The sequence below is a fragment of the Bacillus rossius genome, chromosome 2 (assembly GCF_032445375.1).
Source record: "Bacillus rossius redtenbacheri isolate Brsri chromosome 2, Brsri_v3, whole genome shotgun sequence".
Classification (NCBI taxonomy): domain Eukaryota; kingdom Metazoa; phylum Arthropoda; class Insecta; order Phasmatodea; family Bacillidae; genus Bacillus; species Bacillus rossius.
Genome location: NC_086331.1, coordinates 73058541 through 73072503, shown reverse-complemented (window position 1 = coordinate 73072503; position 13963 = coordinate 73058541). Strand labels below are relative to the sequence as shown.

The 13963-nt window shown below is 39.6% G+C and overlaps 1 protein-coding gene across 1 annotated transcript in view; it reads right to left on the bottom strand.

Moving 5' to 3' along the window:
* Positions 1-13963, bottom strand: part of LOC134529373 (serine protease easter) — a 106859-nt gene that overhangs the window by 49263 nt on the left and 43633 nt on the right. The window contains exon 3 of the mRNA XM_063363370.1: positions 3856-3961. Within this exon, the coding sequence (XP_063219440.1) occupies positions 3856-3961 (106 nt within the window). The remainder of the gene's footprint in view (positions 1-3855; positions 3962-13963) is intronic.

Genomic DNA, 13963 nt, shown 5'->3' with positions numbered 1-13963 from the left:
TGAACATCTCTGAAATAACTGTTCCCGCACATACCACAGATCCAATCTTCATAAAGAATTTGGACTTCCTTTGATTTTGTCTTGCATTCGCGAAGTTCTGGACCAGATATGAACGGTTCTAATGTTGGTGTCGAAGCTTTTGAAGTTGATGGGACAGCCTTGGAAGTTGATGGGACAGCCTTGGAAGTTGATGGGACAGCCTTGGAAGTTGATGGGACAATCTTGGAAGTTGATGGGACAGCCTTGGAAGTTGATGGGACAGCCTTGGAAGTTGATGGGGTAGCCTTAGTAGTTGATGGGACAGCCTTGGAAGTTGATGGGACAATCTTGGAAGTTGATGGGACAGCCTTGGAAGTTGATGGGGTAACCTTAGTAGTTGATGGGACAGCCTTGGAAGTTGATGGGGTAGCCTTAGTAGTTGATGGGACAGTCTTGGAAGTTGATGGGACAGTCTTGGAAGTCGATGGGGTAGCCTTGGAAATTGATGGGACAATCTTGGAAGTTGATGGGGTAGCCTTAGTAGTTGATGGGACAGCCTTGGATGTTGATGGGGTAGCCTTGGATGTTGATGGGGTAGCCTTGGATGTTGATAAGATATCCTTCGATGATGACATTACAGGATTCGATGTTGGTAGGGCAGCATTTAAAGTTGAAGTGGCAGGTCTCAATGATGCGTATTTTATTGACCCCAAGGTGGTAATTTCTCCTACTGGAGTAAGGCATCTTGCACTTGAGTCTCGCTTTCTCTTTCCTTTGTTAATGAGGGTGTCTCTTGACATTGATTGCAGGACCAAGATCTTGTCAGCTACCAATATCTGATCCTTTTCCGGCTGTTCTTGAGGTAGAGGCTTGTTTGTTAGTTTGGAGGGTTCAAAAGCTTCCTTAGGAATAGCACACTTGTTGAATGGATGAATTCCCGTTTTCTTGAAAGAATTTGTAATGTTCTTAGTGCAGAAGCTCTCAATAAAGGCAGTATTCATAATAGTATGAAAATTGTTCTATTTGGTTTTTCCGTTGGATTTCCCTTCATGTAGGAGTTAAATGTTGACCCCAATGTGATTTTAGGGATTTGTAAACTCCTACAACTAACGGTTGCAACAAATGAGTTGTATGGGCTGGGAAAGTAAATAAGAAAATATGATTTTCTTTCGCAAACGAAATAACTTCAGGGTTAATATGCGATGCGTGTGAATCCATGAAGAGGATGGCTGGTCGAGCAGGAGGAATGGAGGCTACAAAGAACTGGAACCATTCAAAGTACAGATCACTGTTAATCCACCCTTTTGGAGACAACTTCCCTATTGCATTAGGCAAACAATCTCTCTTTAGGTTATCGTTCCACCTGACACCTTTGAAAATAATCATAGGCGGAATACATGTCCCATTTGTGCACGCACATCCCAAAAGTGTATGTTATTCTCCCCTGTCTGCATAAAGTCTCTTATAAACATATCGCTTTCCCACTGCTGTTACAACTTTGTTTGCTTTCACGACATACGAAAGACCTGTTTCGTCACAGTTCCATAGCCTATCAGGTGCTTCTTTGATATCCAATCTGTCCAGTAATTCCTCTAATTTAATATAAAAATCCTCAATGATTTCTTCATTTGCCATAGAAGCCCTGTATGCTGCAAGGTTTTTCTGGAGATCTTAATGAGTGATTGTACCTACTCTTGAAATATGTCCACCACCATTTTCTTGCACTTTCACTGTCGGAATTTAATAAATTTTCACGGCCGGCATTTTTTGCGAGTTCATGTGCTAATTTCCTTACTGTAGAAACAGTTAAACCAAATCCTAACTCTTGCATCTCTATGATGTAATTATACAGACTAATTTATAGGTTTGAAGTGAGAGCGAATGGTCTTCCTAGTTTTGGCAGAGGTTCATTTCTGTTTTCACAGGTGCTATTTTTTAGACAGTCTCTTAGTGTACTCCATGGCACACCCATTTCCTTGGAGGCTTTATAAAGTGAACAATTTTGTTGTTTAACGAATTCAGCAGCTGCAATTAACTGTCTTGAGTCATATTTTCTGTATTTACTTCTTGTTTTATTCATCATTCAACTGAAAAATAAAATAAGAGCCAATATATTTTTGTGGTAGCCAATAAGTAATTTCGTGATATAGGTAATTTCGTGATATAGGTAATTTCGTGACACACTATAATTAGCTTTCTAAGTGAAACTAAGTTATTGTAAACTTAATTTACAACACAAACTCTCATAATAATTTTGTTCTAACAAGCTTAGAAAACTTACAAGATCAATTCATATTAAAGGCTTTGAAAATGTATCTTTAACAAGGACAAAAATGCTAAGAAACGCCATGAACAACATAAGCAATAACAACTGTATACAGACGTGGAAAATCATAAAATTATTCACACTGTAAGAGGTTTAGATTCTCTACAAAACTGTGTATTAAATGCTAATATACCATGTACATGGATCCTTTTATGAATATTCGAAGTTAAACCTGCAAAAGAGTACTCAAATTTAACGACACTTTGCTCACTTTTACGAAAACTTTTGTTTTGTGACGTTGACGCATTCCAAGACACGAACGATACATACCACATTATCTAATGGAGAACGCTGAAACTACCAGACCAAAATGCAGCTCCAAAAAACCGCTGGTATTTTCGTTACAAACGTCATAAAAAATGTCACGAAATTACCTGTGTCACGAAATTACCTTACTTTACCCTACTATTTTTAATTATTTTTTTTTGTGAAACACTTAACACACGCTTATTTTCGCCTGAGTAAACTGACAGATTACTGAACCCATGAACTTTAGTTTTCCAGTCTAACGTCTTCACCTCTCTTAATTTCATTTTACTTTACTTTTTATACATGAATTTTAACTGTTGCCGGTATGGCATTTATAGCAGGCTTTTTACTATGTAAGCTCGCAAACCACTAGACAAAGAAATAAATACATGTTAAAAATTACTAGATAACTAATATAAATATATAAGTTATTTCGGTAACTTAAAAATCCATATATGCAGTGGCCATTGTAGTTTTATTTCCATCAAGCTCCGCTGTACTATCTCTCATTGTTATAGACAAAGCTTTTGTATGAAGCCTTATTTTCTCGAGCAGTGGCACTCCACGCCAAATGGAGATCGCGTTTCAACTGTTCAATCAGAATCAAAACAAGCAGTGGTGGTCATAAAGGTGGCGGGGATAGGAAATATAACCCCGTTTCCTCCTCCCAAGTTATGAAAAATTATGCGAGATCTCGGTGAAGGCAGAATTTTATTATTTTATTTTGGGCGATGCAATGTGACCTGTTATTATACCTAAAATCACAAATCTTAAATGCAGTCAAGCATCTGGGAATAGTAATGTAACTGTCCAAACCCTTTGTTGATTACATAATTTATTGAAAACATAAATGCTTTTTTTTATATCGCCTTCCAAAATAAATAACTGTACCCGCCACTGCAATTTGTAAATCTGAAAGTACAAGAGATATAAACTTTAGATCATTTGAGTCTACACGTACCAAAATGGCATAACATTAAGGGGGAAAGGAGAAGTGTATTTGTTAATGATACTAAAACTACCATACTGCCTCCTAATATGTTCAAAATATTTTGTCAATGTCCCTGAACTTGTAGACTACTGTTCGCTACAGTAGTTCAAATAGGCCTGTTGTATTCTACTGCACTAGACATCCCAGCGTTGCTGGGCCCGGTTTCTTAAACTCAAACTGACGGTGGCGACCTCCGCTATGGCTGAAAGTTTGTGACATCACCCCTGAAACTTTGTAGGATACCAAGGTTTGGAACTTTGAAAGGGCCTTAAAAATATATGCTGAAGGGTATGTGTTGTGAAGTACTCACAGCTTGTACTTCCTTGGGTCTCCATAAATGCAGTGAGCCGCAGTGACCACATAACGCTTGTTGATCAGCGCTCCTCCACACAAAGATGTCGTCCTGCCATTCTGGACTGAAACATTCACCACACCATAAACCGTACTATTAATATTTTTCCCCTGCTTAAATGGGACCAATCCCGAGCCCAGTTGAAAGTATTTCATGGTTGTAGACAGCCCCCTAAGTTTCCTTAAAACTGTGAGTAGTATTTAAAAGTCCCTACAAGTGTATGATTGAGGTGTAAGTGCTAGTGGGTCAGGCGCGTTTCAAGATTTCAATGGACTTAGAGACGAACCTGGAATACTTTAAACTCCAACAATCCCATATTATGACCAAAATCAATTTACCTTAAAACTACTAAGAAGACTCACAAATTATCATCTCCTTGAACGAATTTTCCACAAATCATAGAAAACTTTGTACGGATCATTTGTGTTTGACGCAGAGAAGATTATACGCAGAGATTTTAAGGGGAAGATGCAACACTTTTAGTGAACTTCAATATTTCAATAAAGAATTTATTTAATAACTTAACAATTTATTGTTTATTAAAATTGAAGTGTTAAGAAAATTTTATAAAAATTATTATAGTAAAAATTTTCAAGGTTCAAAACTCTCCGAAGGAAAACATAGACTGAAATAAAAAAGGGGTGCATGCATGTACTTATGCACGCGCGTTATCATTTATACTTCTTTTTTATTTCATACACAAAGATATTTTGACATTGTTACCAAAATTATAAAAATTTGCTCACATAACTTCTGTTCCTGAAAATATTGTGCAGCATTATGTATATAGAGTTCAATTACATAATTCATAAGTATATGTATTACGTGTTTGTGTTGGCCATTCTTTACGCAGAGAAAAATCAAACTTCGTAAAAGGGGGGAAAAGATTTTTTTTTTGTAGAATTCAGATGCAGACTTTAATTTTCCTTTAATTTGAAACATCATTTATGCAAAATTTCATCAATATGTAGCAAAATGATAATTTCGGGGGAAGGGATAGAGGGAGGAAGTTTTTAGAAATCAATTTGTATTAGTATTTGTCCTTTATTTTTAACTCTAAGGATATATGATAAATGTTATTAAGTAGTACGAAATTTCTTTTGAAATGCCTAATCTGCATTTTTGAAAGTAGTTACAAAATATAGTAGAGGGATATTTCTATCAGTGGGTTTAGATAAGTGTGTAGGATGACTGCACAATGAGGCATACTGCTGCATGAAATTGTTTTGGGTTAGGTTCTCCAACAAATTTAATTTTTTTACTCTTCAAAGTGATTTGGTATTAATTTTCATTTACAAAAATTAGGTACAATTTTAGGGAGACTTTATATTGTGTTAGACTATAGAGTTTAGTTTATCAAGTGTTACTTTACCAGTGCTAACTTTTAACTGTTTTGTTCTTTATTTGTTTGAATACAAATTAAGTGTTTAAAACATGGTTTATAAAAAGGTAGAATATTTTTGAAATTTAGTCTTCAAATAAATAGTTACAATAAAATAATAAAAATATCACAAAAAAATATCTGAGTAAGCTGATAAAGCTAGGCAAGACAATCTTAACACTAAATATTTTAGGTACCCTAAAAATGTTTATAAGTCTTTATTTGTTTGAACAACAATGAAATATACATAATTTATACAACAACACAACAAAAAACTATTATTTTAGGAGAGATTTGAACTCACAAAATTCCCTCTGAACCAGAACTTCTTGACCTAATCAAATATTTATTTTTGAAATTTTTTATTGACAGTTAGTTTTAGGCAGCTGTCAAATGTTACATCTACATAGGGACATTTGTGGGCAGAGGCTTAAGTGCATGTGCCCAAACTCAATTTTTCACATTTTACATTCACAAGGGTATTAACATTACATCGTTTTATTTTCAGATCAAAAGAAAAAGAGGTAAGGGCCACACTTTGGTTAAAGATTTTTGGTTTAGATCAGAGTTCATCGGGCACTACGAAGTTTTTCTTCAATTTCACGTACTAAATAACGTGTTTGTGTGTGTATGGTACAGTCAATCAAGTTCATTATTAGCCAGAATAAAGTTTTCCATTATACGGCGGGAAACACTGAAAAATAAAAAAAGTATGTTTTCTCTACATTAATCTCATGGATCGGGACAGCGAGTTGTCTTGCAATATGTATTCAACACCAAATCTAAAGGGGTTCAGAATATACACAATTAGTGACTAGGTGAAGTGTTGTATCACAATGTTCTCAGAATGCACAACGATCATCATTGTCCAGGGAAATATGACATCTAATTTTTGTAGGAGTGAGATCGTTTATGAATGCTTATGCGAATGCTCGGAGATTTGTCGAAATTTCGACATTTTCTATGTTCTTCCATATATGCATCTAGTTAAAGTATTTCCTTTGGTTTGTAGGTACTCTGGGAGTAATATTGACTGTTTGGCAATATTTGTCATATAACGACCGGGTAGATAGAAACACACTCACCGTGGGGCAATTCACGTATATTCCGTCACAACTATTTTACTGCTGATACATGTTTATGTGGAAGAACCTTTTCGTTTGTCCATTCTTCATGATGTAAAGCCATGCCATCTTCGTCGTAGGTCAGTAATCGTTGAATAAAATTTTTTTTTTTTTCAAACAGGGGTTTGGCTTTGTGGCTTTAAGTTCATGGTCAAACAGTCCTACTAAACCGTGTTCAGGTTTCTGTGTTATCTGTTCGTGACTGGTCCAGAAAAGAAATCCACACCATAGGAACCAACCTATGTATTGGCGGATTTGTGCCTCTGTTCCACGTGACATGGGGATCAGCTGTGCTACGTACCATTGTTTAAAAAGCAAGTAAGGTATGTAATAATGATATGCACTCACTCAATGAAGTCGTTCTTCTACAAGACTTCATCTTTCTTACATTGTGAGCCCCAGAGTCTCAATTTAACTTGTTCATCTGCATAGTAGTTTGAATGAAGGTGGTCCCTTGTGTGCAGAATGTTTCCCTTGTGGTGTAAGGTCTCACTTCGCGCAGTGTATTGACTGCCGTCTTGAAATCTAATATCTTTAAATTTGCTTGGTTAACTTGGGCTGTAGAAGCACAGCTAAAGCTGGTCAGCATGATTTCTGTAATGTGTATTTCTTGTCGCCGTACTATGCAAGTGACATCACCTGCAGAGACACTGCATGTAATCCGATGTTCTTCAATCTTTTTCCCGTTAGTGTCACATGGAGTTATCGGATCAGTGGTTCTGTGAATATATATAATAAAAATATTGCAATGGACAAGGGGCTACCTGGCGCATGAACGACTGGATATCAAATTCTTCGCACACTTTCCCAATAAGATATATATGCCTTCTGGAGCGATTTAGCAATGTGTGGAGTATATTCACATTTGGCCTAAATCATACATGATTCATAAGTTTGTCAAGAAAATTTATCAAAAGCTTTATCGAGGTCAATGTTTAGGTACACAACTGGTCCGCGAATATATATTGCAAGTAGCTGTAGATCACTTAGTACTGATATCCCATGTATGAAAAAGTTTTTCGGAACTGCGCAAATTGTTTGTGTACAATTATTTCAGGCAGTACAACTTTTATTCTATGCGACAATGTACATGCTATGCTTTTATAGCCTGTGCAAAGAAGAATTATGTCTACAATCCACAAATTTTTATTTTTATTTGTATTTCGAATTAAAACAAGAATGCTGTTTGTTTGTGATTTGCGAATTTCTCTTCGGTGCATCACCGTATGGACCATTTCACAAAAATCATTTCTTATTATTGGCCAATATTGTTGGTAAAGTTCGTATGGGATCCCCGTCCTTCCCTGGTGATTGATTTTCTTTTTGGAGCATCGTAAATATTTTTTGTAATTTCTTCGTCTGTAATTACACTCTCCAGGAGAGCTCAGACGGGCTGTGACACTTTGTATGAAGGGTATCCCTGCATCACTGTCTACCTGGTGTTCTGAGTATAGGTCCATACAGTGTATACGGAAGGTTGTCGCGATTGCTGCTGTGTCTCGTAGAGTACTGCCCTTTAGGTATTGTAATATGTCAATCCATCTTTTCGTTTTTATTTTTTGTTTGTTCGCCAAGGCATATATGCTGAGTCTCTCATTTTGTAATGTGCTATTGGTGTTAATAAATTGCAGCCATTCTTCCATATATATTTGATGGTCATAATATTTTTTGAGCCTACGGTCTCTAACCTGATGTTGATCACTGTCGGCGATGCAGGCAGCACCGAGATCTCATAGAGACCGCTTGTATAGACACCGGAGTGATGCTTGCTCCCATCGTACATGTGTTCTGTGGTATTGAAAGAGGTGCCGGATGCTCGTTTTTGTACAATTTTCCCACCATTCTGCTACATCAGCGTATCGTGGTTTTAGTTTAGTCCATGTAGTCCATTATTTCTGGAACTCCATATCTACTTCATCTTGCTCCAGTAATCTTGTCTGCAGGCGCTAGTTGTTTCATCCGAGAAGTGGATTTAGTATAGGATAGGAGATATGCATAATACAAGGGAATGATCTGTGAAGTCTGCTAGGATGATGTCATAGCTTCTACCTAAAATGTGGTTATTTCTTGAAAAGTAAAAATGTTTTAACGTCATACTAAAAGCATGGCAATGGAATGTAGAGTGGGATTGAAGGACTTGTAGTATATCAACAACATCTTCAACTAGCATGGCTGTGACTAAAATTTGCTACACCATGTTAGTCGGATATGCTCCACCATGGTGGTCAATAAGGTTGAAAGCACAATTAATGTCACCACCAAATATTATCTTGTACTGGTAACCTTCTAAGAACAGTAAAATTTTGTGTCTATAAAAATCTGTCTTGGCTTGCTTAGAGTTTACACATTCAGGTGGTGGTGAAGGAATGAATAGTGTTCCCGAAATGATTGGTTATGAAGGATATGTTCAAATGTTTATGTGTAATGAAAGTAATGAAAGTTATCCCTCTTTTTTGGGTGCCAACTTTGTATAAACATTCCAGTTATAGAAGTTTGGCATCTGATTTAGAGATATTTCTTGTATGAAAATTACATCTATGGCATGAGTGTATAATAGACCGTAAAACACACAACATTGATATGCCATTTTCATAGCGCAGACATTTACTTTTGCTACTATCAGAACACGGATCAATGCACTTGGATTATTTCCTACATTTATTGAGTTTTACCAAAGGCAAGCCATGGAAGACCTTCTTTAAGTGTTCTATAGCCTGTTCAGCTACAACTAGAGAGTAAGCTCTTTGTAATTGAGATCCATCCAGGAAACTTGTATTTCATTAGGGGCTATGACTGTTATGACAAAATTGTTTCTCTTTGTGTCTTACACCAAGCAAATCCTTGGTACTCCCTTTTTTCCTTGCATTTTGTTTGTCTGCATATTTTCCTGTCACTCACCCTGACAACTCATCATCTTACTGTTCCTCTTCCCTCAATAATTCATCTAAGTTTCTTGTAATCATTTCCTTGTCGTTGTAAGTGTTTACCTTCACAATGTCTTGTTACAGGAAGAGTGACATGTTTGACAGTACTCGCTGAATGGGAACAATTTGTCTAGAAATCCCGGCTGTGTTATTGCCTGTTGGGGTTTAAACTGGTGTTTTCCAGTAATGCTGTAGTGTCACTTGTGTTGTGCTTGCCCGGAGCTGTGTCGCGCACTCCACCCACGAGTGACTGACCCCAAGAGCGCCTGACCACGGAGTGCATGTCATAGCACAGTGCTGTGGGGCTGGTCACCCGCATGTGTCCTGGCGCACCTCGTGGCAGGCTGTCGTAAACTTCTATGGCTGTGCGATCTTCCACTGTCAGTATTGGCAGTATGTCGTTATGTAACTCAATCTTGACAGCAGATATTCTGGTTTTCAACTGGTATTTGTAATGCCCCTTCCCACCAATAGCTCATCAATTAAAGACAAGACTTTACTGTATCGTGTCATAGGATTACCAATATCTTAATTTCTAACTCCAACAGGCAGATTGATCACATATATTGTTTTAAGGTTGTCTAAAGTAATTACAATGTCTGCCGAAAAAACTCAGCCGATGCTGTTATAATCTGTGATAAACCACCACCAGTCATCCTCATGATCCTCTCGCTGTGTGTCATGAAAGTCAATTTGATAAATATGTATCGTTGGTGACCATCCATCTCGACAGCCACCAGATTGTCTTCCTATATGTCGAATGTCTCGTCCATTCAGTTGTGTAAATCCATTTCAAATGTTTTTGTATGGCACTTCACATAAAGTGTGTTGATGCTTTTGTTGGTGTATGCACATCCATATTAACATGATAATGTGGCAGCGTTTGTTATATAGGGAGATGTATACAGGCAGTGCCTAGCTGAAACCATCTTTAACCAAATGGCATGAAAAGTACACACAAATGTTGAATGCAATCCCATGTACACATATCTGCATGTCTCGGACTCCCAAGGTAGACTGCTACAACACCTCCATTTTTTTAAATATTTGAGATGATACTTTCATTATGAATAATATATGCTAAAATAACAGGTAGTTAAACCAGAAATTATGTAAATATAATAAAATTTACTTTAAAAATAATGTACATAGTGACTAAACAGTAAGTGCATTTATGACAGTCAATAGTGCTCACCCTGCTCGCAAAGGCAGTTATGTCCCTTTGACAACTCACCAGGGCAGTGGAAGAAAGTGCGCTACAAGAACTCGAGTGGCGCGATTCCACTACAGGCTTACAGTTGGTCTCCCGCTGGTGTCGAGGCAGGATACATTCGCATGCTACGGAATTATCATGACCTGGGTGAGTGGTAGTCTATGAATCCCGAATTCGTTTTCTTCTGTTCCATGGGCTAGGCCTCAGCTAACTTTAAACTCAGCTAAAAGGTGCTCCAGCTCCATGCATGCAGGTTCGTCTCTGGGCGAAATGGGCACACAAACGAATAAGTCTCTGAGGTTATATACCTTCCTTACTGACTTAGGGTGCTATGGGGCACTTCAACTTAGCTTTAGGCCAGAAACGGCCTTAACTGACACTGTAATTCACATGGAACTTCCTTCGACCAATGTTATGTATAATAGTAAACTAGTGTCTAACCTTGTTATGTATTGGGCCATAGGAGTGTGCATTAGCCAAAAAAGTGCCTAACATTTTTACAGGTACAATACATACACACATACATACATTGTCGCCGCAAGACCGGGAATTATACTCTGTGTTCATAGCATCGTCATCATTGTGCCGTTGTGAGCCACCATACACATAACAATATTTACATTTTCGACTCCAATTACATTAGTTTTCAATCATTTGTGTATGCTAGCAGGCAACATGCTGTTTGTAAGGATGAGCTTCCAGATTTTGCATGTGGTGAGCTATGGCATAGGACTGCACCTTGTAAACGGATGTGTTGGGATTATAATCAGTGATCCATCAATATTCTTTTATTTATGTGTTAATGGTATCCTAGCCATTCACCCTTTGTCTCTGGCCCATGACCATGAACCTTCCTAGAGACTTCTCGCGTACTAGCGAACACTTGTAATCGATAGTTCGCACTCTGGGCAAGCAGCTCCACACCAACTCCAGCATAGACAGCTGAAGTGACACAAAATGGCGTCCAAATTAAGTAGCAACCAAATAGCGAAGTATTCAAAATTTTAATTTTAAATTTGAGATTATCATCTAGAAAAGGATTTGTGTAGGTAACAAAGATGCAATTGCACTTGGTAAGAAGCCAGCAGAGGCTAGCCAGGCCGGAAAAGCCAAACTGGCTCATTCATTAACACCTCACGGCCACACCAACTTCCGCGAGGTGAGAGGTGTGTGGATACGGGCCACTCAGCCGGGATCAAAGGGAGATGGTCCTTCCTACCTGTCTGTGCCCACTACCGATGCCATGACCTTCGGCCTGGGTTGGACAGATGCGAGTATAGTGCACATGTAGTGATTAAAATGAGGAATTTTGCCAGGACTGTTTCAGACTGTGCGTGACCGATCAAGCTTATAACGAACATCCTTCCGAGTATGGTACATGTCCATGGCAAGTCAAAGCCAATTGGCATGAAGACACTATGAGGAATGGGGTAAAAGCATTTGGGGCATCGGCACGATACCGAGGGCAGCTAAGTGAAACCAAGAAATGTTACAACTGTGGCATAAAAAACACAAAGGCATGCGGGTTCGTGAAATTACGGAATATAATGTGAAGATCGCACAACTAGGGCACATTCTGTAACAGTGGTACTGGCTCCCCATACCACGAGCAGGTTGATCGCCCTTACAGAGTTTGCTGGGCAGAAACATGAGGACCTGCATGAAGTCACGCGCACATGCAGGGACATATTAGCTCAATACTACATACCCGCCGATGAGTGGACGGAGAACATTAGCGGCCAGTTGCGGAGCAGCGCCCGAATCTGGTGGACACAGATGGGCGTGCACAATTTGGAATGGAGCAAGTTTTCCTGCCAACTCAAGAAGCATTTTAATGAACTGCATTCGCGCGCACGATGCCAACATGACTTATTCACCCAAGCCCAGACCAGTGGCGAGAGCTTGGAAGAATTCATTCACAAGAAGCTCCAGGTACACATACATCTTGCCACAGGCAGTCCAGTGAATGAAGTTCTGCTGACCATTGTAGAGCTCCTCACTCCAGAGCTGCTCCTAGTTCTAAGATGGGCTGATGGTAGGAGCATGGAGGAATTTATGTTCGTAACACGAGATGTGGAGCAGGACCTGCGAGCTGCACACCACCAACGCAATTCTTAGAGCAATTGACAGGATACCTCAAACAGATACCTGGATATCCCAAGGATGCACTGGCAGTCATCCCGTACGTCCACCCCCATCACTGCGAGAATGGTCGCCTCAGCAGGCTTGTCACAGGAGAAAGGTGCTGCACAAAAAGGCCCACCTGGCCAATTTTAGCACCAGTCATGCCAGGAGAAATGTCGCGATGGGCGACAAGGTACGCGCTTCGAGCACCTGTTATGCTATTAATACTGTCCGACAAGAATATAATTGGTATACAGGTATGTGGGGGAAATCCAGGGAGCAGACTGCACCATCGGGAAATGTCAGGTAGGGAGTAGTGACATAGCTGACCACCACTTCCTGCCTTAGCAGCCCAACCACATGATGCACAGTTCAGACCCCTAGCCGGCCGTGCAGAGAGCCCATGCAACCACACACCGAAATAACCCACATCACCGGCGAGTAACACTGCACACCTGGTGTCCTCGGCGACACATGCCCCTAGATGCATCGCTTCGATTGGGACTCGACTGGGATGCCTGGGGCCCGAGGCTGGCGAACTGCACTATATTCCCATTGAGCAGAACAAGTGATGCCTGGAGACATTAGTCGACACCACAACGAGCCATACCTACATCGTGGCTCACCTCATCCCCGAGGCAGAGATGGCACTGGAGGCAGGTATCGCGCAGCTGACCACCAGGAGTACTAGCATACCCATGACCAGGAATTCCCAGGTATGAATCGCCATTTAAGACTTTGTTGGTTTTACAGAAGCACTTGTTGAGCGATATCCTTGTGACAAATTGATCCTCTCAGTGCCCTTGCTTACCCAGGTAGATGCAGCAATTGATATCTGTGCAGGGTGTATGCATGATGGTATCCATGGGTGCTGGACAGTATATGGGCTCAATCGCCCCATCCCACATCCTACTTGTGACATCGCTGAACTAACTGACCTCTGCTATTATGTTCACCTAGAGTATGCTGCTTTCATAAACAGAGCCCTGAAACTTCATTAAGAGGTGTTTACCATGGCATACATGCTAGAGTGGACGGATATAATGGAACATAGCATCCCTTTGGTGCTCCACCAGCCCCCTTTTGAGAAGGTGTTGAGATTCGGCCACCTAGAGCAGATGGCAATCCATGAGCAGATTGAAGAAATGCTGGGTATTGGGGTTATTTAACTCAGTACATCACCTTACAACTGACAGATTGTAATGGCTAGTAAAAGATTTAGGATGCTTTGGTTCTGTGTGAACTTTAAACCCATAAATAAACTCACCAATCCAGTACCACACCCACTCATCAACATAAC